A 25,608-nucleotide genomic window follows, 5' to 3' on the forward strand; every position below is an offset into this window, starting at 1 on the left:
GCCTTTTTTTTTCCCGCAAATATTTGAGCTACATTGTGCCAAGATAGATGTGCTTCCTTTAGTGACAGAACATAAAGTCCAATCTAGTTCTGGACATTTGGTGAAGAGGCCTACACATCCTTCTCTAGAGCTAGAGTCAGCAAACCTTTCTTCAAAGAGCCAGATAGTAATTATTTTAGGCTTTCTGGGCCACATTTGGTCTCGGTCACATATTCTTTTTTATTTTATTTTTTTAACAGGTACAGAATGTGAAAACTATGCCTTATAAAATCAGCCTGCAGGCCATAGTTTGCTGACTGCTGTCTAGAGCATCACTGTCTGACAGCTCACTATAGTAATTGATGTTACTAGCGATGACTCTTTTCAAGAAAAGGGAATATGGTTATCGTTAAATTTTATTTACAAATGGGGCACATATTTTATTTTAGAAATAGTTCCATCAAATATACTTAAAATTTAGTTACATAAAGGAATAAACCTTCAGATATCTAAAATAATTCATTCCTTAGAAAATCCATCTAGTTAAAATTTTACCATAATTCTATACGTGAAGTACAGAAGAGAAGGAAAGCTAAATAATTTTCCCATGCACCCTACCTGAATAAGAATGCCAGGGTTAGAATTCAGACCCACCTTCTTGTTAAACTAAGTCAGAGCTTTCTGTGAAGCTTGACCGTCACACATTAACAATAATTATAGTACTTTCTAAGATGAATACTCTTCAAACTTTGGGGAGGGCAGGGTCTCAAATGCCCATGTTAGCATCTGTCAGGATTTAAAAGCTTATTTCACAGCTAGAGGAATTTAGAGATTATTTATAATATCTAAATCTCTTCAGTTTATAGATGAGTAAAGTGAGGTCCAGAGAAGAAACTCTTACATTGTGGATAACCTTTCTTTTTTTTTTTAATAAATTTATTTTATTTATTTATTTTTGGCTGCATTGGGTCTTTGTCGCTGTGCAGGCTTTCTCTAGTTGGGGTGAGCAGGGGCTACTCTTTGTAGCGGTGCGCGGGCTTCTCATTGCAGTGGCTTCTCTTGTTGTGGAGCACGGGCTCTAGGCGTGTGGGCTTCATTAGTTGTGGCTCGCGGGCTCTAGAGCGCAGGCTCAGTAGTTGTGGCTCACGGGCTTAGTTGCTCCGTGGCATGTGGGATCTTCCCGGACCAGGGCTCAAACCTGTGTCCCCTGCATTGGCAGGTGGATTCTTAACCACTGCGCCACCAGGGAAGTCCCTGGATAACCTTTCTAATTTCTCTTCTCTTGCCATTTTCTTTCCTTTATAAGATATCCAGGTTTCTATTCTTCACATGAGTCACTATTAAAACTTTTATTCCCCTATAGATTCTCTCCCACGACTTTGCTAACTTTTCATGATTTCTTTTCTGATTACTTCTGCCTCTGAAGATCTTTACAAAATACCTGAGTATAGGATTTTTATTTAAAAGCCTGCTTCTATGATAAACTTGGGTCCAACTTCACTGGTTATGGTACATATCATGATTGTATTATTTTTCTATTGTTTCTGTAACAAATTACCACAAACTTAATGGCTTAAACAATACAAATTTAATACTTATAATTCTGCAAGTCAGAAGTCTGACACAAGTCTCACTGGGCTAAAATCAAGTTGTAGGACTGCGTTCCTTTCTGGAGGCTCTAAGGGAAATCTTTTTCTTGCCTTTTCTAGCTTCTAGAGGCTGCTCACATTCTAGCTCATGGCCTCTTCCTCCATGTTCAAAGCCAGCAATGGCATAACTCTTGACACTCACTCTTCTGCCTCCCTCTTCTACATTTTAAGAACCCTTGTGATTTCATTGCGCCCAAATGGATAATTCAGGATAATCTCGTTATTTTAAGGTAGCTTATTAGCAGCCTTTATTCCCCCCTTGCCATGTAACATTACGTATTCACAAGTTCCGGGGATTAGGATGTGGACATCTTTGAGGCAGGGTTGGTCTGGGGGTGGGGCATAATTCTGCATACCACAGTGATTAAAGTCAAAAAATCTTATAATACTTAGAGCTTGGAGAATCATTGAAGCCTAGCAGTCCATCCTCCACATTTTACAGATGAGGTAATTAAGAGAGGTTAAATGACTCACCCCAAATCATACAGCCAGTTAGTGGGAACCCAGGTTTCTCATTCTTTTTTTTTTGTCCTTCGGTATGCAGGCCTCTCACTGTTGAGGCCTCTCCCGTTGCGGAGCACAGCCTCCGGACGTGCAAGCTCAGCGGCCGTGGCTCACAGGCCCAGCCGCTCCACGGCATGTGGGATCCTCCCGGACCAGGGCACGAACCCGTGTCCCCTGCATTGGCAGGCGGACTCTCAACCACTGCGCCACCAGGGAAGCCCCTCAACCTTTATCTTTCCATTGTATCATTGTACCTCTAACTCTGGCTCATATTTATTGCCCTTTTCATGTACAGTTCATTTAAGGGCGTATAGTCTGTGCATTCATTAAGTGTTTACTTTGTAAAATGGCAAGGAATAACAACTTTATAATGTTCAAGGAGTAACAACTTTATAATGTTCAGATCTAAAGATAGTATCATCATTACTGTTCCTTACTTCCTATCTAAGTTTAACCATAACCAGCCTGGACACCCATGCCTATACTGTAAAATCACTTCAGAAATAAAACTACTTCAATAACTTAGCCCTCTTGGATGGCATCCAAGTCCAACTCACTTTATATATTACATTACTGTGTGCCAGACACTGCTAGTTCAATCAATGAGCAACTTTTTTCATTTCTCATTTCAGTCCACTATGAATAGTAAGCTCTGTGTACTAATAACTTTTAAAAATCATTAGCTCATCCAACATGACAAACAATGAACATTATTTAATACCCACCTGTATTTATCATTATTCTCTTCCTCCTTGAACAGTCATCTCTGAAGTTCCACATTGCAGAGATAAGAGAAATCAAGTCTGTTCTTGTGGAAAATTAAGTCAAAGTTCCTCCAAAGACAGATTCCTATGAGAACCTAACAACAGATGAAACTTTTTAGACGTTAGGCTCATAGACCTTGGTTAATCATGCTTTCACTAATCTTTATTTCTTATGACATGTGTCACCCATTTTTTAAATTATTCAGCAAATATTTATTGATTTTACACCATGTGCCTCTGGACTTCCCAAGGTGCAGAGGATACAGCAATGAAAAACACAGCAAAAAATCCTTGCCTCATGGAGCTTACATTCTAGTGGAAGAGACAGTATCAGTTAGAAATAAGTAAAATACATTCTCTGTTAGATAAATGCTGAGGAGGAGAATAAAGCATGAAAGAGGGATGAAAGTAGTAATTTTAGATCATTGGCCACAGAAAGCCTCACTGAGAAGGTGATTTGAGTAAAGACCTAAAGGAAGAAAGGAAGCAAGCCATACAGAGAACCAGAAGAAGAGCATATGCAAAGGCCCTGAGGCAGGAGCAGACCTCTTATTATCAATGAACTACAAGGAGTCCAGTGTAGCTGAAGAAGAAAATAAGGGAGAGGGGAGGGCAATTGATGGTTAAAGGACATTGGGTCCTACCCTGGATGAAATGAAAGGCCAGTGGAGGGTTTGAGCAGACAAGTGACATAATATGACCCGCAAGGGCACAAACAGGGAGACCAGGTCAGAGTTAATTACAATAATCCAGGCAAGAAATGATGGTAGCTTGAAAACAGTGCAAGTGGGGAGAAGTGGGCATCTTCTGATTATATTTTGAGGGTAGAGCTGACAGGATTTGCTGAGGAGTACGAGATAGGTCAAGGATTACCCCAAGTTCTATGCCCTCTGCAAGTGGAAGGGGAAGTTGATGTGTGCTGAGATATAGAAGATTGTGACAGAGCAAGTTGCGTAAGGAGAGGGCAGTATCAGGAGCTCAGGCTGGACGTGTGAGATTTGAGATGCCTGTTAGACATCCAGCTGAAGGGGTCAAGAAGACAGTTAAATATATGAGTTTGGAGTTCAGAGGAGAGATCTAGCTGGAGATATGAATTTGAGAGTCATCAGTGTATAGATGGTATTTAAAGCCATGAGACAGGATGAGATCACTGAGGTCTGCGCTCCGAGGGCACTCCAACATTGAGAGGATCCATTTTACATAATTTATCTCTTGTCTTCCATCTCTCTGTACCCCTAAAACTTGTTTTGAGACGAGCTTAATACAAACCCATGTTTACATTTCCATGGCAATAGACTATGATGTCAACTAAAACCCTGTGTTATCCTTTTACATGCTCCAATTAAAAGTGATGGCTGGAGAAGTAAGGCTCATGTTCAACCAAGCATCTAAATTTAATCCTTGGCAAGTCAGGAAATGATTGCTTAATTCTCAAAAGATTTTAATTGGAAGGTGGCATAAGTGAATTTAGAAGCTTTTAGATCCAAAGTGGATGAAATGTTGGACCTAGATTACTTTAAAAAAAAAAAAAAAGGCCAAAATTTTATACTGTACCTAGAAAAGGTTACATGTGTTTGACATATTACGGTACCCTCTAACTTGCCTTCCACCAGAAGCTTCTTGTCAAATTTAGAACAGAAAAATCTCTTTACAGTCACTTTTTCAGGAAAGTAAAAGCCAGAGGAATGTTGCTCCAAGAAGTATCGTGCGTTCCCAATAGTAGAGGAATATAATATCATCCTTCAGTATTCTTTCTGCTCCTTAAATTGGTCTTCAAAGTTGCTTATCAGTTACCAATCAATCTTTAAATTAATGTTTCATTAAACATGTTTCTGTCAACTGAATTCCCTAAATTCAAATGAAATCATTCATGGGAAATTTGCTAATTTTGGTCCCTTCAAAGAAAATATATGTTAAAAGGTAAATTACGTATGACAAAGAAAGAGCACCTATCGTTTGGTATTACTAAGCAGTCCCTTTTGCAATCCATTACTTGGCCAGCTCTTCGTACCCTAGTATCTGCATTCTAGGCAGAGCAAGGTGAAGTGGGCTTTTGTGATGATTGTCCCACATACCTTTATGCCATCCTGTTGCTCCAGTATTTTGATTACTTGTACGTAATACTGAAATACTGAGAGCGTGCTAAGTGCTAGGGATACTGCAATTAGTATAACATGGTCATTGCTCTTGAGGAATTTATAGTCCAAAGAAGGCAGACACAAAGATAGATCATTGTAGTATGGTGTGCTAAGTACCTGCAGGTTCTGTGGAAGAACAGGGGAAAGTTCCTGGATAAGATGCCTCCTGAGCCAAGTCTTGAAAAATAAGCAGGTGCTAATCCAGGGGAAAAAAAAGAAGAAGAATTAGATAGACCTAGAGGGCATTATGCTAAGTGGAATAAGTTAGACAAATACCGTTTGAGATCTCTTATATGTGGGATCTTAAAAAAAATCTATTTAATTTAAAAACTAAGCTCATAGATACAAAGAACAGATGGGTGGTTGCCAGAGGTAGGGGTGGGGGTGAGTGAAACGGGTAGGGGCTCGAAAGGAACAAACTCCCAGTTATAAAATAAATAGGTCACAGGGATGTAATGTACAACAGCATGACTATAGTTAATAATACAGTATTGCTAAGAGAGTAGATTTTTAAAGTTTTCATTTAAAACAATTGAGAGAAAGTTGATTGTCAAAGAAAGTAGCATAGAATGATTTAAAGACCATGGCAGTGGAATCTTAAGTCCAGAATTAAGATTTAGGCTCATCTACCTAACAGCTATGTACATTTTGATAAGCCATTACTTTTTTGAGTTCTCACTTCCTTCCTAAGACAGAAATGATGATAATGCCTGTCCTGACCCATCTTACAAATGTATTGTGAAGCTCAAATACAATATAATCAGTTCTTGATTATTCGTGATGATGGGAATGTGAAAGAAGCATGAGCACTAAAAACCAAACATAGTAGGTAATTTAACATTTTTAATAACTGATTCCAGAATACATTATTTTTGTGTGCTGATTTAGCCTTCTGATCATATTTTGCTTACAATAAAATTAATTCCATGTATATTTCTTTTACCTACACCAGCGGATGGCAGGAAGAACTAGCCTAGAGATAATTACAATGTGGTGACAGGAGTCATTTTGAAATTTAAAATTTACTATAATTAATTGGCAAAATAGAAAATAAAATCTTGGTGTATAGTTATTTGACACAGTCATACTTTGCTTGTCTTCTTCAATGAATTAAAACATTTTTCATCAGGAACTTTGATAAATGTCTCAGCAATTCTTTCTGCTTTTTTTCTGCATCCTGATTGTCCCACATACCTTTATGCCATCCTGTAGTTGTCCAGTCCCCACTCGCTAATCCCCCATACACATACATATATGTATTTCTCCTGCCCTCTCCTCTTGCACCTTGTAGTTCCAAAATTAGCTCATTCAGCACCTCCCTATCCAAGCTTTTATTCTTTCTCCAGGACTTTTCTCAGCTGGGAGTAAGGAGGGTGTGTGTGTGTGTGTGTGTGTGTGTGTGTGTGTGTGTGTGTGTGTGTGTGTGTGTGTGTGTGTGTGTGTGTGTGTGTGTGTGTGTGTGTGTGTGTGTGTGTGTGTGTGTGTGTGTGTGTGTGTGTGTGTGTGTGTGTGTGTGTATAAAATTATTCAAAAAGATTAGTTGACATTAGATGGTGTTTTAGTTTTTATATTTTTAATACTTTGACCTGTATGCCTCTGGTACCTTCTGTACTCAGTCCTCTATCCCACATTGGAAGACTGAAGAAAGACGTGAGCCTGTTTTGTCCCTGTTATTCTGACCACATTTGTTTAATAACCATTCTACTTGGGCTACAGTCATACATAGCACTTTTGCCCTGCTCTCACCTCATTGTATGATTTTTTTTTTTTAATGCGGAGCCATATGCTTTTTTGCTTTTTTTTTTTTTCGTTGTGCTGGGTCTTAGTTGCAGCAGGCAGGCTCCTTAGTTGTGGCAGGTGGGCACCTTAGTTGCAGCTCGCCAGCTTCTTAGTTGTGGCATGTGAACCCTTAGTTATGGCATGCATGTGGGATCTAGTTCCCTGACCAGGGATAGAACCTGGGCCCCCTACATTGGGAGCACGCAGTCTTAACCACTGTGCCACCAAGGAAGTCCCTGTATGATTTATTATGTACGTGGGATTCTGTCATCCCAACTAAGTGTCTTTTAAGGTGTAGAACATTCATTCAAAAATATTTACTTCTGACCACATTAGAATAACTAGTGTAAGACTTACCTTCCCACCATAAACAACTAGAAAATGGGACAAAATATATGAAGCAACTGTTTCTGATATTGAACAACAGTAGTGTTATCCAGAAGAGAAAGGAAACAAACAAGGTAAGTCCTGGAGGCACATTACTTACCATCGCACAGAGAGGAGGAACTCAAGGGAAGCATGGCAGCATCAGTGAGTTGAGAAAACTGAGTTCATAACTTAGGAAGACTACGGTGGCTAGGATTTATGGGAACATATACTGGAAGAGAAGGAGCTAATCAGGGGAAGGTCCAGAAATCTGCAAAGGAGTCCCCTTGAGTCTGTTGCTAAATGCTAAATGGACATACATAGAAACTCCACAAAGCTGGGCAACTACTGGAGAGCTCTAAGCTGAACATGTCCCAGAAATTGTACAGGAATGGGAGGTGTTGAGTTCTGTCCAGCCAGAGACATTGTTGAACCCCTGGAGCATTCAGTGGAGATCCAAGAAGGATCACAATTTAGTTAGAAGGGGTAAACTTGCCCTAAAGTAAAGGTACTCTAAACTCACTGTAACAACTCCAAAAACATTCCTCAAAGGATCAAACAGATCCACAAATTAACTGCCTGAAAAAGTTCAACCCTTTGGGAAAATACAATAGAATTAAGACACCCGATGTAACATTTGCAATGTTTCGCATTAAATCAAAAGTCATTATACATGCAAAGAATCAAGAAAATGTTATCCATAACTGAGGGAAAAAAAAGTCAAAGCCAACACAGAAATGACAGGGATGATGGAATTCACAGAAAGGAATTTTAGAAGAGCCCTTGTAAATATGCTCAGTGATTTAAAGAAGAACTTGAACATAATGAGAAAAGTGGAAGACGTATAAAAGAACCAAATAGAGATTTAAGAAATGAAAGGTGCAGTATTTGAAATGAAAAATTCATTTGATGGGCTTATCAGCAGAGTAGACATTAGAGAAGAAAGGATCACTGTACTTGAAGACAGTGAATAGAGATTATCTAAATTGAAGCGTAGAGGAAAAACATGACTGAGCAAAATGCACAGAGCCTCTGTGATATGAGACAAGCAGTCTATCGTGTGTAAATGGAATCTAAGAAGAAAAAAAGAGTGGGAGAGGCACAAAAACTATTTGAAGAAACAATGGCTGAATTTTTTTCAAATGTTATGAAAAATATAAACACATAGATCTAAGAATTTCAATGAACCCCAAGTAGGATAAACATAATGTAAACCATAGCAAAGCACACTGTAATCAAATTCCTGCAAGCCAATTAGAAACTCTTAAAAGCAACCAGAGGGAAAAATACACATTACATAAGGGGAGAAAAGATTGACTGCAGACTTATTAGAAACAATGCAATCCAGAAAAAAATGAAATCTTTAAAGTACTGGAAAAATAAACTGTCAACATAAAATTCTGTATCCTTCAAATATGTTGGGGAAATAAAGACAGGAAAACAATAGCCAAGAGAATTTATTACTAGAAACTTGCACTACAATAAATAAACCCTAGATCAGTCACTTATAAAAAATAGAAAAAAAGAGGTGGGGTTAATAACACATCAATAGTGAGGAAGAAATGGAATACAATTAATCCAAAAGAAGCTAGGGCAAGAGGAAAGAAAGAAGTGAGTGTTGTAACGTTGGGCAATGATATTGCTATGAAGAAAATTGTTGGGATGCGATGCTCCATGAATGTTTTCACATTTGTGCATGATCATGACTTTCTGAGAAAGACGGTTGGCACTTGGATTAAAGAATGTTTGAACAGCAAACAAACTGTACAAGTCAGAGATCTCTGGAGAGATTTAGAGACTTTTTCCTTGGATACATTTATTTACATTCTAGGGACTGTAAACCTAAAGACCTCCCCCTCCTTTCCCCTAAGCGGATTTGTTTACATTACAGAGCAAAAGTCAGCAGGTCGTATTCTTCTCCCCTCCCTCCCTCCCTCTCTCTGCCCCACCCCACCCGAGAGGCGAGGAAGAGCAGCAGCTGTGTCAGCTTTCCTACATCAACTCCCAAAATTCATGATTTAAAGGTTTCTCTCATCATGTCACCCCACAGGGGATTGGGACATGGAGAACTAACACAATTAAGAGTAATCAAAAGGCTGGATCTGATCCAAAATCCTAGTGTTATTTGTCAGAATGAATGAATGAATACTTTACAAAAATTCAATTAGGAAGGGGGTATCTCACCTGTAAGGTGGTCTGGGAAGGCCTCTCCAAGGAGGTAACATTTGAACAGAGATGTGAATGAAAAGCCATGTAAGACTGCAACGTGGGAGAAAAGCATAACATGCTTGGCTTTACTGGCTCTCCCAATGCCTAGCACACTTTCTCACACATAAGCAAAATTTAAATAAATAAGGGTCAAGTATATGACACTCTGAAAGGCTGGCCACTTCTGACTAGAGTATTGTTTATCTATTCTATAAATTCAAGAGTAGCTGCATCTTCAGACAAAATGACTTTTTAGCCACAGCCTTGTTAGCTAGACAAAGATATGAGTTAGAAATCAAAATCAGTTAAGAACCAGCTAAAGCATAATTCATGTTTCATTTCCTTAAATAAATCATACATGTATATATGCAAATTTAGGGTTAGGCACCGCAAAATGAAGTTTTAGCTGCAAGGCTAAGTTCTTTTTACAGAGGTAGAAATAGGTATCACTAGCTTGGTTTGGGAATTACCCCATGCTTGTAAATGTGACATACACAAATGCTGGGAAGAATAGATATGGTTGAAAAATACAGGCAGTAGGAATAATAAATGAGCATAATGAATGTTAACTGGGTGATCACTAATGGTACAATCCCCTGGTAACAGGGGGGTACAGTGTCAGAAGCTTACAGCCAGAAGAGGAAAGGATGGAATTCAAAAGCCAAAAAGCAGCATATTCCTTGACTTTTGGCTGGAGCCAGTATCAGTGTAACCTCTTTGGTCAAAACGCTGCTTATCCCTGTTTCACCAGGTCATTCCTTCCTTTGATATGAATCATCTCTGAGAATCTGTAACAGGCACATCATTGTCAAGAAGTTAAAAGCAATTGATAAGTTGTTCTGGTAACACCTGTCAGTGAAATAACTCAGAGTACAAAACCCAGGCATTTAAGGAGTTGACAAGTATTATTAAACCTGTTTTGCAAGAGAAGAAGCTGGTTCAAAGAGGGAAAAGCTGTCAAAGGTAATGCAGTCTGTAAGTGGCTCAGGCCTCCTTCCTCATACAACCAAACTCTAACTGCATGACCTCTCATGGCCCAGAAGACTGGGAGGCCACCTGAACATTTATCGGTGCTTCCTTCTGTCCAGCTTTAAAATATCATGACATTTTAAAGTTACGAATTTGTTTTAAATTCAAATATATTTCTTATGACTGGTTTTCTCCTTCATTCAGAAATTTACACTATTTAAAAATTTTAAATGGTAGCAACAGTATATTTCTACCAGTACTGCTTCCTTTTTTTTTTTTTTTCCTTTGAGCACTTAATTGGTCTGTCTTTGACACCCTACTAAGAGCTCATGTTTGAATTGGGAAGAATTATGATGATGCTTTCATACAGCGGATGGTGCTTTGTGCAGGTCCTTTCCTCAACCTGACCTTAATTTCATGATTTTAATAAAGAAAAAAAGATAGAAAAACCTAATTCAAAGTAAATTAGGATCCATAATTCAGAAATGCTTCTGCCCGTTTGTAACTAATGTTCCAGTTGCTCTCCACTTCACTTTCCACTCTTTAGTTCATTCACTTTTAAAAAATAATAAATCAGCAATAAACTGTCTTTCAACAGAAAGCAGGGCAATAAGACAAAGGCTTGAGTGCACATCCTCTGTGCTGGACTGCAATCCAGGGAGCGAGAGTGAGGGCCAGGGAAAGTGAAGCCGGCAAGCAGAAGAGCTTATACCAAGATACTTGATGTGTTTAACAGGTTGCTCTGTCCTGCAGAACAGCCAGAAACAGAAACAGAAATCCTGGAGTGGGGAGAGGATGGCCCTGGGCAAGGCTCTATTAGGCTGCACCTGCAAGAAGCCAGCCGGAGGCAACTGGCGGCTAGAAAAAGATGCGGCAAGGCCAGATGAATCTGAAGTAGTAACAAGTGGCTTCCCATAAAACACAAAGATATTCTTGTTGAATATAGTAGGTCCCCTACATACAAAACTTCAAGTTGTGAACTTTCCGAGATGCGAACGTGCGTTCCATCAACGTCAGGCATGAGTTAAATTGCAGCTTACCCTCCGTCTCCTATTGCTGATGATCCTACCATCTCCCACCTCCTCTCCCTCCTCCAGTCAGTAACTCTTCTTGCCTCTTCACTCAGTGCCAGCCCCTGTATGCCAGCTGTTGTACTGTACTACCATACTTTTCAAGGTACTGTACTGTAAGATTAAAATGTTTTATTTTTTGTGTTTGCTCGTTTTTTATGTATTATTTGTATGAAAAGTATTGTAAACCTATTATTACAGTACAGTACTATATAGCCGATTGTGTTAGTTGGGTACCTAAGCTAACTTTGTTGGACTTAACGAACAAATTGGACTTTACGAATGCGTTCTCGGAATGGAACTCGTTCGTAAGTAGGGGACTTACTGTACTTCCATGCACTTTTGCCCCCCACTCCCATCCTTCTCATGGGTATCTGTCATTAACATTTCATTTCCTATGCATTTATATATCATATGAGAACATGTATCTTTTTCCTTTTTAGAAACATGAATCAGGGCTTCCCTGGTGGTGCAGTGGTTGAGAGTCCGCCTGCCGATGCAGGGGACACGGGTTCGTGCCCCGGTCCAGGAAGATCCCACATGCCATGGAGCGGCTGGGCCCGTGAGCCATGGCCGCTGGGCCTGCGTGTTCGGATCCTGTGCCCCACAACAGGAGAGGCCACAACAGTGAGAGGCCCGCGTACCGCAAAAAAAAAAAGAAACATGAATCAGGTCATACTAATCTTATCCTGTGACATATTTTTTTCACTCATGTGTTATTAGCATCACGGTTAGGTTTTATCTCATTGTCAGCAAGCTTATTTTGCCCTTAGGAGGTTCATTGGAAAACACTGATTTAACATTTGCTGAATTAATGTGTGAATGAAGGAATGATAGTATGAATTCTAGTTATAGTTCTTGCTTATAGAAAGGAATGCTGCCAGTATTGGGAATGCAGTGGGCAAGGTCTTGTAAAACATGGAATTTTTGTTGCCAGACAATTGAACAGTCATCCCAGCCTCTTCTTCCTCATTCGTCAACACCTCCACATCTTCAATTCAGAGGAAAGAACGGATGCCATACAGGGGAGACGTGGAAAAGAGATGTAGGGGTAGAAAAGTAACCTTCCCTCTATCTTTCTAAGTTCTTGGCTGAGACCCCTGTAATGAAAAACAGATTAATAAGAGAAAAACAAACAAATTTATTAATGTATCCCTCAGGTATACACGGGAGATACCCAGGGAAAAAATGAATCCCCAAGGTGACTTAGAATTTGGGATTAAATAACATCTCAATAGGGAAGGGGGAGGGGAGTGTAGGTCTCTTAGGGGAGAGTGAATGATTTTTAGGTCAGATGAATGGCCCCTTAGAAGAATAGATGGGAGTTGTGACAGTCTGTGACAGTGTCTGTCTAGGCGTGGTACTGACTTCTAGTCTCTCCTGTGACAAGAGTCCATCCTCTCTGGTTGATGGAACTCCCAGGAAGGGGATTTATGGCAGTTGAGTTCCTTTGGGAGGATCTGTCCGTAGGCAGATAAGGGGAGTTCAGAGAAAGCCTCTCCCTGCATTTGCTGTTTTTCACGTGCCTACAGTCAAGATAATCAATATACCAAAGCAGCATATTTTGCAGTAGCACGTCCTTCTCCAGTCATATTTTGGAGTAGCATATTCTGCTACCCTTCAGAGATAACAGGAGACTCTTACAAAGGTTCATTCAGTCAGCAAATGGGGATAAGATGGTGCAGACATTGGTCCCTATCCTCATGCAGGGCAAGGCGACAACTGAGGGAGGAAGGAAATAAGAATAGGACGAAGATGTAGAAGGAAAAGAAAATAGTAGTGTTCCAAAGGAGTGAGGAATTTCAGTGATGGCTAAATTAGTACAGTGCTGGTGTTAATATAAGTTGTTTAGAAATGAGTTTAAATCCCAGCCATCTGCTCCCACATCAAACACACACACGCAGTACCCCTGATTTCACTCCTCCCCCACATACACGTACATCCCAGTAATAATCTGGTGATATATTTTTCATGCCACAGTTGATAATAAAAAATACACTTAATTCAAACCAGTGAGTTATGACCCAGATCTAAGTATAAATATAGTGGAAGTCATAAGTTTCTTTAGTGACAGTCTTACTAATTATTTTGGCCTGTTTTTAGCCACATTGGATATTTTTTCTTTTTAAGGTTGCTATGAATGTTGTTTGCAGCAGCATCAATAAGCCAAGAATTCATATAGTTACTCAATCACACAGATTACTCATCATTGCCTGTTCATAACAGAATCCTAAAATGTTTAAGATTTCTGATGCAAATCAAAATCTCATCATCACTTGTCATTGCTAAATTAAATGACAGGATAATAACATTACATTAAAACCATTTTTCTCTTGATTGAGTACCTTTTTCAGAAGTGAACCTTGTAGATGTATATTTTTTTCATCAGTACTATAAATGCATTTAGAATCCAAGATAAAAATAGAATTGAAAAGGGGAGGAGTAGAGTGGGATGTTTTCAAATTATTGATGAGTCTCTTTTGAATCTCAAATAACCATATTTGACAGGGCACTGCTAGGGAATGGAGTAGTTTTGGCCCAATTTATTGAGACTTTTAGAAATACATAAGGGAGGTTCATAGGTCAAACTTCGTTTTTATTGACACGATCATGTGTTCTTGGCATCAGTCATATGTCATTCCATTGCAGACAGGCTGTTTTCAGTTAGATCACAGCCTAGGTGGGAAATGAATGTAAATTTCTAATCTGCTAAAACAGAGTAGGTTCTCAGTTATTGTGAACTTCTCTCTTGGTCTTTCTTTCCTGTCTAAAGCTAATTAACCTTTGGGGCACAACTGCCATCTCTCCATTGGCTCCGTCCGGCCCTTGGCCCTCTTTGTGGCCAGTCAACCAGTCCTCATGCCACTTGAGCTGATCTTCTCCACTTGCCCCTATACCCAGAGCTCCTTTTCCATTTAAAGTCCATTTAAAGTTCTTCAAAGATTTTGTTTCCTCGCATCTTCCACCTTCAGTGTTATGAAAATCATATCCTGGAGCAAGTCTTTTACGCTTTTTGCCTCGTTTAATATTATCTTCATTAGACAGTAACGTCAGTAAAAATCCTTAGCACTTGGAGAAGTCAGTGAAGGTATAGACTGAAACAGGATTGGCTATGAGTTGACAATAATTGAATCTGGGTGATGGGTACATGGGGATAGGGGAAGTCAATATAACATTTCCTCTAGTTTTATATGTTTGGAATTTTCCATAGTAAAAATTTTAAACTAAACTTAGATCTTTAGAATGCTTTTATATATATATATATATGTATGCTCTTTTTGAGTCAGTGCATGAAATGGGTGGTATACAGGATGGACTAGGACCAAAACCTAATCCTGCCATCTAAATACCCCACCCCCACCCCACCCCCAAGGAAACAAATAAGATTCTTTAGTGCCCGGCATTGCAACTTCCCTCTTCTCCTTAGGTCCTGAACAGGACTACCAGAATCCTGACACACTTCCTGCTTCTTGTAAATGACCAGATAAACCTGTACAGAAATGCACAATAACTTGGTCCCATTTATTAAGTCCCACCGTGAATAAAGTTCTGTGCTGGGCATTGGGAAGGGGGAATATGAAGTTACTTCCCTCCAAGAGTTCCCCAAGATGGAAAACAGAGGCACCGGTGAACAACCCTGATGCAGTACAGACTCTAAGAGCCGTCATGTGAAGTAGAGCTACAGCAGTATGACTGTGGGGCAGTGGGGGAGAGAAGAGTTTTGTCAAGCAGACGCGTTCTTGACAGTGATGCGAACTACTGAATGTTATCTTCAAGGAAAAGGTAATCTTTCCTGCTTCTGCTTGCAGTTCTGGCTGCTAAGACTAGAGCTCCATCAGTAAACTTCCCTCTGTCTTCTGAAGAGCTTAAACTGATTGCAGTTTCCAATGTGCTTTTTTTTTTCTCCTTCTCTTTTAAAATTATGATAGCCTTACTTCTCGTCTGCCAAAAACTGGTGAAACCATCCATGGTCATAAGTTTTTTATTGGCTTTGGAGGGAAAGGTGCCAACCAGTGTGTCCAAGCGGCTAGGCTTGGAGCAAAGACATCTATGGTGTGCAAGGTAAGTGTAAAGTATGGTGGAGAGGGTTCTAGAGGCGAGAACCCGGTTTAAGACATGAGCTCATTTTTTTTAACGATTTTAAAGTGAACAATTTAGTGGCATTTAGTACATTCACAGTGTTGTACAACCACCATTTCTATCTAGTTCCAGAACATTTCCATCATTCCAAAGTAAAAACTCCTTGCCCATTAAGCAGTTTCTCCCCATTCCCCCCTCCCCTCAGCCCCTGGCAACCACCAATCTGCCTTCTGTCTCTACGGGTTTATCTATTCTGGATATTTCCTATAAATGGAATTATATGATATGTGACATTTTGTGCCTGGCTTTTTTCACTTAGCATAATGTTTTCAAGGTTCATCTACCTTATAGCATGTATTAGTACTTTATTCCTTTTGTGGCTGAATAATATTCCATTGTATATACCACAATTTCTTTATCCATTTATGTGCTGATGGGCTGTTCCCACCTTTTGGCTGTTGTGAACAGTGCTGCTATAAACAAGTACATGTACATGCATGTTTAAGTATCTGTATGAGTCTTTGAGAGGTTCGTGGTTTTTTTAACTTATTTATTTTTATTTATTTTTGGCTGTATTGGGTCTTCATCGCTGCACGCAGGCTTTCTCCAGTTGCAGCGAGCGGGGGCTACTCTTCGTTGCGGTGCACAGGCTTCTCATTGCAGTGGCTTCACTTGTTGCGGTGCACAGGCTCTAGGCACGCGGGCTTCAGTAGTTGTGGCTCGCGGGCTCTAGAGCACAGGCTCAGTAGTTGTGGTGCACGGGCTTAGTTGCTCCACAGCATGTGGGATATTCCCAGACTAGGGATCGAACCCGTGTCCCCTGCATTGGCAGGCAGATCCTTAACCACTGCGCCACCAGGGAAGCCCAGGTTTGTTGTTTTTAAAGATTTAAATAGGAGAGAGTAATCTTCCTTGTCCTTCATATTAGTTTCTACCTCACTGAATCCTCTGGGAAGTAGCAGTCCTCAAATAACTTAATGCTGCATTCCCTGAATTTAATGAGTTTATAACTGGAGTGTAAGAAGTAAGGGGAATTAGCCTACTCCAGTCGTTTTCTGTGGTCCAGCTTCTAAACAACAGCATAAATCATCCTGTTTTTAGCAGGTTTCACTCCAGTAACACAGCTCTTGGAAACTTGGTCTAATAACTGATGATTTACTCATCTCTAAGCTATTTTCTTCTAATGCTGTATCTTGGACCAGAAAGGAATCTGGGGGACTTCCCTGGTGGTGCAGTGGTTAAGAATCCACCTGCCAATGCAGGAGACACAGGTTCCGTCCCTGGTCCGGGAAGATCCCACATGCTGTGGAGCAACAAAGCCGGTGCACCACAACTGCTGAGCCCACACACCATAGAGCCCGTGAGCCGCAACTACTGAGCCCGCATGCCTTCTGTTCCTCTCACATCCACTCCCATGGTTTCATGATTCATTTCCCAAGTTCAGTTTCACAATTCAAATATTTCTATTTTGCATTTTGGGAAATGTTCAAGTAAGGAGGCTGGTTAAACAGAGGTGCTATTTGTTTTATTCTGGTCTGTGTATGATGGTTATGTGAGCACCTGTACAATTTTGAAAGTTCTTTATATCTACTGTGACTGATTTAGTCGTCTGTTGTTTAGCCCCACAGTGGAATTTAGCCTGGGTGTCTGTACAGAAAGGACACGGAAACATGGCTTCAGCTAAAACCTATACAAGGTTACTTTGCTTAGATACCCTGGGACCTTTAGACATGGATTTATTTAAGCTTAAACAGATTGCATCGTATTCTTAGATTTCTTAAAAAGAAAAAATATCTTTTATAATAAGAGTTATTGTTATCCATTAGTCATAATATTTCATTCAATTATGAAGTATATTTTTATTTAGCAAATTAGCCAAACTGCCTTATAGCAGGTTTCTTAAAGATAACAAATTCCAAGTAGAAAACCAAAATCATGAAATTACTCAAGCTAAAAGTGAACAGATGGAGCAAAAGAAAAACAGGTAGAAAATTTTCTTAGCAGCCTTAACTTACTACTGCCCTGCAGCAAGCTCAGATTCAAGCTCTGATGGAGGGGCACTGGCACGGGCACAACATCTGATACTGAGCTAAGGGGAAATATTTGTCAGGACATTGTGATGAAGGCTATTACGCAAGAATCCATCAAGATGCGTACAGTGACACGTGTAATGAAACACTTCAAGTAGTTAAGAGTTGTGTAGTCAGTACTCAACTGAGTCACGGGCCAAGGCCACAGTCCGAGGATCATAGGGAGCCCCACCCTCCCTATCCCACCCCACTAGGCGGTCACAAAGCACCGAGCTCATCTCCCTGTGCTATGCGGCTGCTTCCCACTAGCTATCTGTTTTACATTTGGTAGTGTATATATGTCAATGCTACTCTCTCACTTCGTAAAGGACTTTTTAAATAGGACTCAGATCTCCATTGCTTTTTGTCCCCGTTTCAATACAATAAATATTGTAAGCCTGGGCATAGATATGCTCCCAGTTGGCTATATTGTTCTTATGAAAGGAATAAGATACATGGTTATATATATATGTACATATATATGTGTGTGTATGTGTGTGTATATATATATATATATATTTTTTTTTTTTTTTTTTTGGCCACAGCAGGCAGCTTGTGGGATCATAGTTCCCCAACCAGGGATCAAACCCACACCCTCGGCAGTGAAAGCGTGGAGTCCTAACCACTGTACCACCAGGGAATTCTCAAGATACGTGGTTATATTAAACAGCATTATTTACACCAAACCGTTAATGGAGCTGTTATGTTTTTACTAAAATAATAATAGTAATACAGTCTCATTTTTAAAATAATGCACCCACCTGCTTGCTTCCATGATCAATTGCTTTTCTGTTGAAGATAGGCAGCAACAGGAAGAATTAGAAGTGTCTGGGAGAACTAGATGGGCAGGAAAGTAGTTTATAAGATTGACTCCAAGCAGCAGAAGCCCTGCCCCTACCCCAAGAGAAGCAGCCACAGTAGCAGCAGTACAGCCATGATGATGATGATGATGATGATGATGATAACACCAAGTCATATTACTTAATCCTTTAAAGTTTTAAATGTCCTTTCGTGCATATTATTTTATTTTACCCTCGCAGCAAACTGGCTGGGTCTTTCCAGATAAGGAAACTGAAGCCTGTAGATGGTTAAAGTGGCTTGCCCCAGATCACACAGCTAACGGGAAGGGACTTCTGACTTCCATGACACAAATGAAAATATTGTCTTCCTATTCTTAGGCTTTTTTCACTACTTTTACTTTGTAATGTATCACTACAACCTCCACGCGAAGTTAATGGAGCTAGAGTCAACTTCTTCTAATCCTCAACAGTGTTGCTATTTTTCCATTTATTTTTGACAAGAGAATACCAAAGAAGGCAAAAACAAAGGATTTTATTCCACTTCTCATGTAGAACTTAGAAGGCCAGCCAACAGATTTGCCAGGAAATCACTATTAGAATAAATCTGAAACCATAACAATCACTGAGGGATGTAGCCAATCAGGTAATTCTCTGGGCAGGAAGAAGACAGGCAGCTACTGCAGCCTCTAAAATACAGCTGCAGCAAGCCTGCAAAAGCTTCCACAGCCTGAGCATGAAATCCCTTCCTAATTAGGCCTCCGATGCACACGATATTCCACCCGGTGTTATAGCTGTGTCTCCATGTCTTATTTTCCCTCCAATATCATCAGTTTCTCGAGGGCAGAACTCCATGTTTTGGCTTCTTCCTCCCCTCCAACAATTCTTCCGAACTCTGGCACTTCCTAATGTTTGTAATATCAGCACCATCTATCAAGCCTGCCCTTGGTATTCACCTTAAACAGATTTTGCCTGTATAAAACTGATGCGGAAGGGTAGAGAAGTTCCTTTGCTCTAATTTGTATCAGGCTCCACATGCCTAGGGATGGCCTTTCTTAATTCCTACAGCATTCTTATAATGATACTTTCCCAACTATACAACACTTTTGATTACCCATGGGAGAGAGTTAAATAATGTAAATAATTTTTTTTTTTTTAAAGATGAGATAACAAAGATTTTGTTTTCTGGTGTGAGTCTTTGACCTAAGAAACAGGATGCCTTGGCTCTTACCTGGTAGAAAATGGCCAGCCTTCCATAAAGGAAACGTTTAGTTGATGACCTCCTTCTACCAGGGGACTCTCCCCACAGCAACCCTCTGTACTTCACTGTAGAGACAGAAATTCTGCTAATAACAACTTATATATTATTTGAGATTATTGCCTAATCAGCATTTCCACCAGAAAAGGAGCACAGGGAAAAGTGTTCCTTGAGGAAGAAGGCGTCAGAGGTGGCATTTAAGTCAGAGGTCAGCAGACTGTGTCCCATGGGGCAAATCTTGGTCACCATGTACTTTTGCAAGTAAAGTTTTATTGGAACACAGCCATACCCATTTGTTTACAGATTGTCTTTGGCTGTTTTCACACTACAATAGCAGAGCTGAATAGGTGCAGGAGAGACCATCTGGCCTGCAATGTCTAAATCATTACTACCTATATGGCCCTTGACAGAAAAAATTTTCTGACCCTTAACATAGACAGTCTAAAAGCTTACCAGGAAATGTTATCATCACTCATTGAGGTTCTTGATCAAGTTAACCTCTAGGTTTCTTTCTGTTGATATGTCCAAAGAGGAGCAGAATATACCAGGAGTGCTGACACCTAGATAGAGACGTTATCCACTGACCAAGCGCTCATCTGCAGGACAGAAAAATAGTATAGTTCAGGTGTGGCAAGCCTAAAAGCCTGTGGGGCCAAACAGGTAACATACATTGCAGTAGGCCAGGTGGGGACTATGGTGAACTAGAGAGCATGTGCTCACTAATGAGACAGGTTCAGCTCTGTTGTCTTGCAAGAATGTAGGCCTGGTGTTTACCAGGACCTCTAAATTTTCAGGACTTCCCAGAAACGTGTTTGTTTTTGTGGAGTCTCCTGATATTTAAATGGTGACAAGCTGGTTAAAAGTAAAAATAGGAGGAGATCCACACAAAAACCTGCACATTATAGCAGCTTAATTCACAATTGCTAAAACTTGGAAGCAACCAAGATGTCCTTCAGTGGGTGAATGGGGAAATAAACGGTACATCCATGCCATGGAATATCATTCAGCACTAAAAAGAAATGAGTAATCAGGCCACAAAAAGACACGGAGGAACCTCAGATGCATATTACTAAGTGAAAGAAGCCATTCTGAAAAGGCTACATGGTGTATGATTCCAATTATATGGCATTCTGGAAAAGACAAAACTATGGAGACAGTGAAAAGATCAGAAGTTTCTAGCGGCTAAGAGGAGGGAGGGATGAATAGGCAGAGCACGGAGGATTTTTAGGGCAGTGAAGCTACTCTGTATGAGACTATAATGGTGGATACATGTCTATACGTTTGCCAAAACCCAAAGAATGTACAATCCCAGAATCGACCCAGATGTAAGTATGGAGTTTGTGTGATAATGATGTATCAATATAGATTCATTGATTGTAAAAAAATGTGAAACCCTAATCATGTTGTCTGTGAATGGAAGAGTCCAAAGGAAAAATCGAAATATCATTACCAGAATGGATGCTAGGATGCAAAACAACAGAATTCCACTACACCAACTTACCCAAGTTAGCAAGGACTTTTTAAATTCCCTCCTCTTTGCCCCATGTCAGGGTCAGTGGAGAAGATAAGAAGATTCTAAAACACCAGGCAGGTCATTACAAAGATGCCTTTATTTATACTGAAGTATGAACAGCTGACATTCTTCATAAATATTGATGATTGTTGATGGTGGACAGCTCTGTCTCAATGGCAATTTCCATATGAAAAGATCAAAATGAGAGTGAAGCTACAGAACTTGTGACAGTCATTAAATGTTTCACGTTTTAGGCAGGATACAAATGGAACATTAATATATAACAATTATTTGGGCTGAAATCAAGTATAGCATCTTACATTAAGAGGATTAATTAGTTAATGTTTACAAAGTACCATGCAGATATGCCCTTTTAAAATGCTAAGTATTCTAAAAACTACATTGTAGCATTTTACTAAATGTAAAAAATCTAATGTTCATCATTTCTTTGGTACAGGTTGGCAAAGATTCCTTTGGCAATGATTATATAGAAAACTTGAAACAGAATGATATTTCTACAGGTAAAATTTCATCTTTCTTAAAGTTAGTTTTTATAACTTTCTTCTGGAATCTGGTTACAAGTTGAAATTACAATAGAATTATTAGATCCTCCCCTGGTGGCCAGAGAATTTTTATGCACAGCTTTGTCTAGTCTTGCTTAAATATCCTTTGGTTAATTCTTTCATGTACGTTTCTCCAGACAGGAATAAAATGATAGGAGGTTACAAGCATTCATCTCATAGAAATCTTTCAAAAGTTGGGCTTCCCTGGTGGCACAGTGGTTGAGAGTCTGCCTGCCGATGCAGGGGACATGGGTTCGTGCCCTGGCCCGGGAAGATCCCACATGCCGCGGAGCGGCTAGGCCCATGAGCCATGGCTGCTGAGCCTGCACGTCCGGAGCCTGTGCTCCGCAACAGGAGAGGCCACAACAGTGAAAGGCCCGCGTACCGCAAAAAAAAAAAAAAAAAGTAGGTGACAAGAGAAAACAGGTGCTGCATTCACAAAAGATATCTTAAGAAGAGTCATTGAATGTCATAGCTGGAAATGATCTTAGAAACCACTGATGCTGATACCATCATTTCACAAAAGAGAAAACTGAAAGCCAGATTGGTTCTGAATTTGTCCAAGAGCACACAGTTAGCTGGAGCCAGAGCCAGGACTGGAGTGCAGGTCTTTGGCTCCAGTTCAAGGCTCTTTGCTGCTGCCAAAGGCTGCCTGATCAACATTTCCATTTACACGCCAGACCATACTTCTTGATGAGATGCGAAGCTTATGAAAATGAAGAAAATCAAACAATCTCATTTTATGAGTTTGACCTTTAGTCTTTCATCTCAAGTCTGTCATTTCTTTCACTGAAGAAAAGAAATATGGTGGTCTAGAAAAATGCATATGTGTACAACTGTGAATAATCTGAAGGCATTGGAAGCGGGGGTGGTTTGCTGGGTTGCCACTAATGTAGAAAAAAGGCGCAGCTAAGTGTGAAGACTTGTATTTTCCTCATTGTATAGGTGATGGGTATAAATTAGCACTAATTACTTACTTCTTTTTTATCATTCCAGATGGTTAAAGGTTAAAAAGTTTTTCCAAGGATTAGTGGTGCATTGAAATTGTTAAAATAGATTATCCTTGCCAGGCTGTACATACGTGACTGTGATTTCCTTTTTCTTTTAGAATTTACATATCAGACTAAAGATGCTGCGACAGGAACTGCTTCTATAATTGTCAGTAATGAAGGTATGTGTTTCACATACTGGAGTATCATTTCCAGAACTAGAGCAGAAGCATCAATTTTTACCCTATTCCCATGGCCCTCTTACCATAACCACCACTCCAAGTTTTAATGTATGGTCTTTCCAATCTAAATATATATGTTGCCCTTTACTTGTACTTCCCTAGTTGATCATTCAAATACAGAATTGTCCACCCAATACATATGAAGTGGTATAGTTGCCTCAAAATTATACTTATATTCTGTAGCATCCCATTACCCTTCATGTGAACCCAGAATTGATATTTCTCTCTAAAGTAGTTAAGTATTCATCTGTCATTTCAGTTACACTAAGTAAATAAATGTAAATAGATAGGTGCAAAAGAACGTTGATGAATCATATTTATAGAATATTTACTGAGCAAATGGCAGCAACCAATTACTTCTAACTTATTGTTAGTGTTCAATTTTGTCTGCTCTTTAAATAGCAACCAAATCTCAAAAGTCTATATACACAGCTATGCCTGTCACGAGGCCTTGCAATAGGTGAAACATTTGTCTTTTACAAACAGTAACTTCCAGGACTTCACTGGTGGCACAGTGGTTAAGAATCCACCTGCCAATGCAAGGGACACAGGTTCGTTCCCTGGTCCGGGAAGATCCCACATGCCACTGAGCAACTAAGCCCGTGCGCCACAACTGCTGAGCCCGCATGCCACAACTACTGAATCCCACGCACCTAGAGCCCATGCTCTGCAACAAGAGAAGCCACCACGATGAGAAGCCCATGCACCACAACGAAGAGTAGCCCCCACTCACTGCAACTAGAGAAACCCCGCGCACAGCAACAAGAGCCAGCACAGCCAAAAATAAATACATTTATGGGGGGAAAAAACAGTAACTTCCCTTTACCCTCAGGTAAACTTTTCATAATTGCTGCCAACTATTTTAAGTATAAAAACACCTACATAAGATTTTTTTTCTTTTTCTTTTTCTTTTTTTGCGGTACGCGGGCCTCTCACTGCTGTGGCCTCTCCTGCCATGGAGCACAGGCTCCGGACGCGCAGGCTCAGCGGCCATGACTCACGGGCCCAGCCGCTCCGCGGCACGCGGGATCCTCCCGGACCGGGGCACGAACCCGTGTCCCCTGCATCGGCAGGCAGACTCCCAACCACTGCACCACCAGGGAAGCCCTACATAAGATTTTTTAAAATTAGAATTAACATTCAGAAGGACCAAGCATTTCATGGAGCACCTAGGACAGAAGAACCTACTGCATTGTGAGAAGTCACGAGTGTGTTGTTTTAAATTAGGATTTCTCACAATATGTCTTTTATTTATAATGCAGTTTCACAAAATCACTTATCGTGAAGTTATGGTATTTTTAGTTCTACTTTAGTGATCTCAAAGTTGCAATAACAACCCCCCAAAAAATATATTCCACTTAAAGACAGTAGACAAAAGGTTTCATTCTAACAACAGTCTGTGTCCATTATTTTAAGGTACATTTAAGTAATTATTGCTGCTAACAGCAGCTCATTCCCTGTCTTAAACCTCTGTTTTGTGTTCTAGGGATATCGAGTTCTGTTTCTTTCTTATCTGTGTAACAAAATACTGCATTTTCCGTGCAAAGATATTTAATATTGTGTATGGGGTGCCTGTTATGGTAGACTCTGTCTGGTTTATAGTGTATGGTAATGCCCTCGAGAGTATAGGTTGTAGTAGAAGAGCTAACACAAATACCCAGAGAGGCAACAATCAGCATCTTTAAATGAAGGGATGAGTAGCAGTTTTGACAAGTTTAATTTGAGGCATGAACAAGCTCGCCATATGGCAGTGTCCACCAGACAGCTTTCGTCTTGGGCTTTGTCACTCATCAGCCAAGGCCAGGCCAGAAATGTCTATTCAGGAGTCAGCAACACAGAGCAGCAGTTGACTGTAGCAGAGAGAATGAGGTCACTGAAGGAGAAAGGCGAGGAGGTATGCTGTCTTTCAGTGTGCGGGTACTTTGAATTTTTCCAGTACTGAGATAGGGTTTATGCTGAACCATCCCCACTTTATTAAGTCCTCCTTGGCCAACAGACACATCTGTGGTAAGATGATAGGCCAGCATGTGTTCTGCGGTCAGAGGTAATTTTAGGTCACGTCTATACAAGATCAGCACAAGCAGCCTAGAGCACAGAAAAGACTGATGCAACTCATCCCCCTAGGTCAGGCTGTCCTATAGAACATAATGCAAGCCACGTCCATAATTTTACATTTTCCATTAGCCACATTTTAAAAAGTAAAAAGGAACTGGTAAAATTAATCTTAATATATTCACTTAACTCAATATATCCAAAATATTGTCCTTTCAACGTGTAATCAAAATGTTCTTTAAAATTAATGAGGGACTTCCCTGGTGGTGCAGTGCTTAAGAATCCGCCCACCAATGTAGGGGACACGGGTTCGAGCCCTGGTCCAGGAAGATCCCACATGCCACAGAGCAACTAAGCCTGTGCGCTACAACTACTGAGCCTGCGCTCTAGAGCCCGCGAGCCACAACTACTAAAGCCTGCGCGCCACAACTACTGAAGCCCGCGCACCTAAAGCCCGTGCTCCACAGCAAGAGAAGCCACTGCAATGAGAAGCCCACACACCGCAACAAAGAGTAGCCCCCACTCGCCGCAACTAGAGAAAGCCCACGCGCAGCAACGAAGACCCAATGCAACCAAAAATAACTTAATTAATAAATTTAAATAAATAAAATTAATGAGA

General features: G+C 40.2%; 2 protein-coding genes across 9 annotated transcripts in view; one reads left to right on the forward strand and one right to left on the reverse strand.

The window, feature by feature from the left end:
• BABAM2 (BRISC and BRCA1 A complex member 2) overlaps positions 1-25,608 on the reverse strand; it is a 491,572-nt gene that overhangs the window by 439,021 nt on the left and 26,943 nt on the right. For 3 of the 5 annotated variants that reach the window (XM_079940869.1, XM_079940873.1, XM_079940872.1), the window contains 4 exons: positions 21,132-21,308; positions 20,084-20,226; positions 5,152-5,230; positions 2,858-2,991 (listed from right to left, as the gene is read on the reverse strand). The gene's annotated coding sequence lies outside the window, so the exon portion shown is untranslated. Of the gene's footprint in view, positions 1-2,857; positions 2,992-5,151; positions 5,231-7,300; positions 8,163-20,083; positions 21,309-25,608 lie in introns of those variants that run through there. The other 2 variants (XM_079940870.1, XM_079940874.1) reach the window with 2 other exon arrangements.
• RBKS (ribokinase) overlaps positions 1-25,608 on the forward strand; it is a 74,080-nt gene that overhangs the window by 1,582 nt on the left and 46,890 nt on the right. For 2 of the 4 annotated variants that reach the window (XM_079940879.1, XM_079940880.1), the window contains exons 1-4: positions 14,806-15,209; positions 15,356-15,488; positions 21,601-21,664; positions 22,815-22,877. In XM_079940879.1, coding sequence (XP_079797005.1) covers positions 15,190-15,209; positions 15,356-15,488; positions 21,601-21,664; positions 22,815-22,877 — 280 coding nt within the window. In that variant the 5' untranslated portion in view covers positions 14,806-15,189. Of the gene's footprint in view, positions 1-14,805; positions 15,210-15,355; positions 15,489-21,600; positions 21,665-22,814; positions 22,878-25,608 lie in introns of those variants that run through there. The other 2 variants (XM_079940881.1, XM_079940882.1) reach the window with 1 other exon arrangement.

The sequence above is a fragment of the Stenella coeruleoalba genome (genome assembly GCF_951394435.1).
Source record: "Stenella coeruleoalba genome assembly, chromosome: 13".
NCBI classification, from domain to species: domain Eukaryota; kingdom Metazoa; phylum Chordata; class Mammalia; order Artiodactyla; family Delphinidae; genus Stenella; species Stenella coeruleoalba.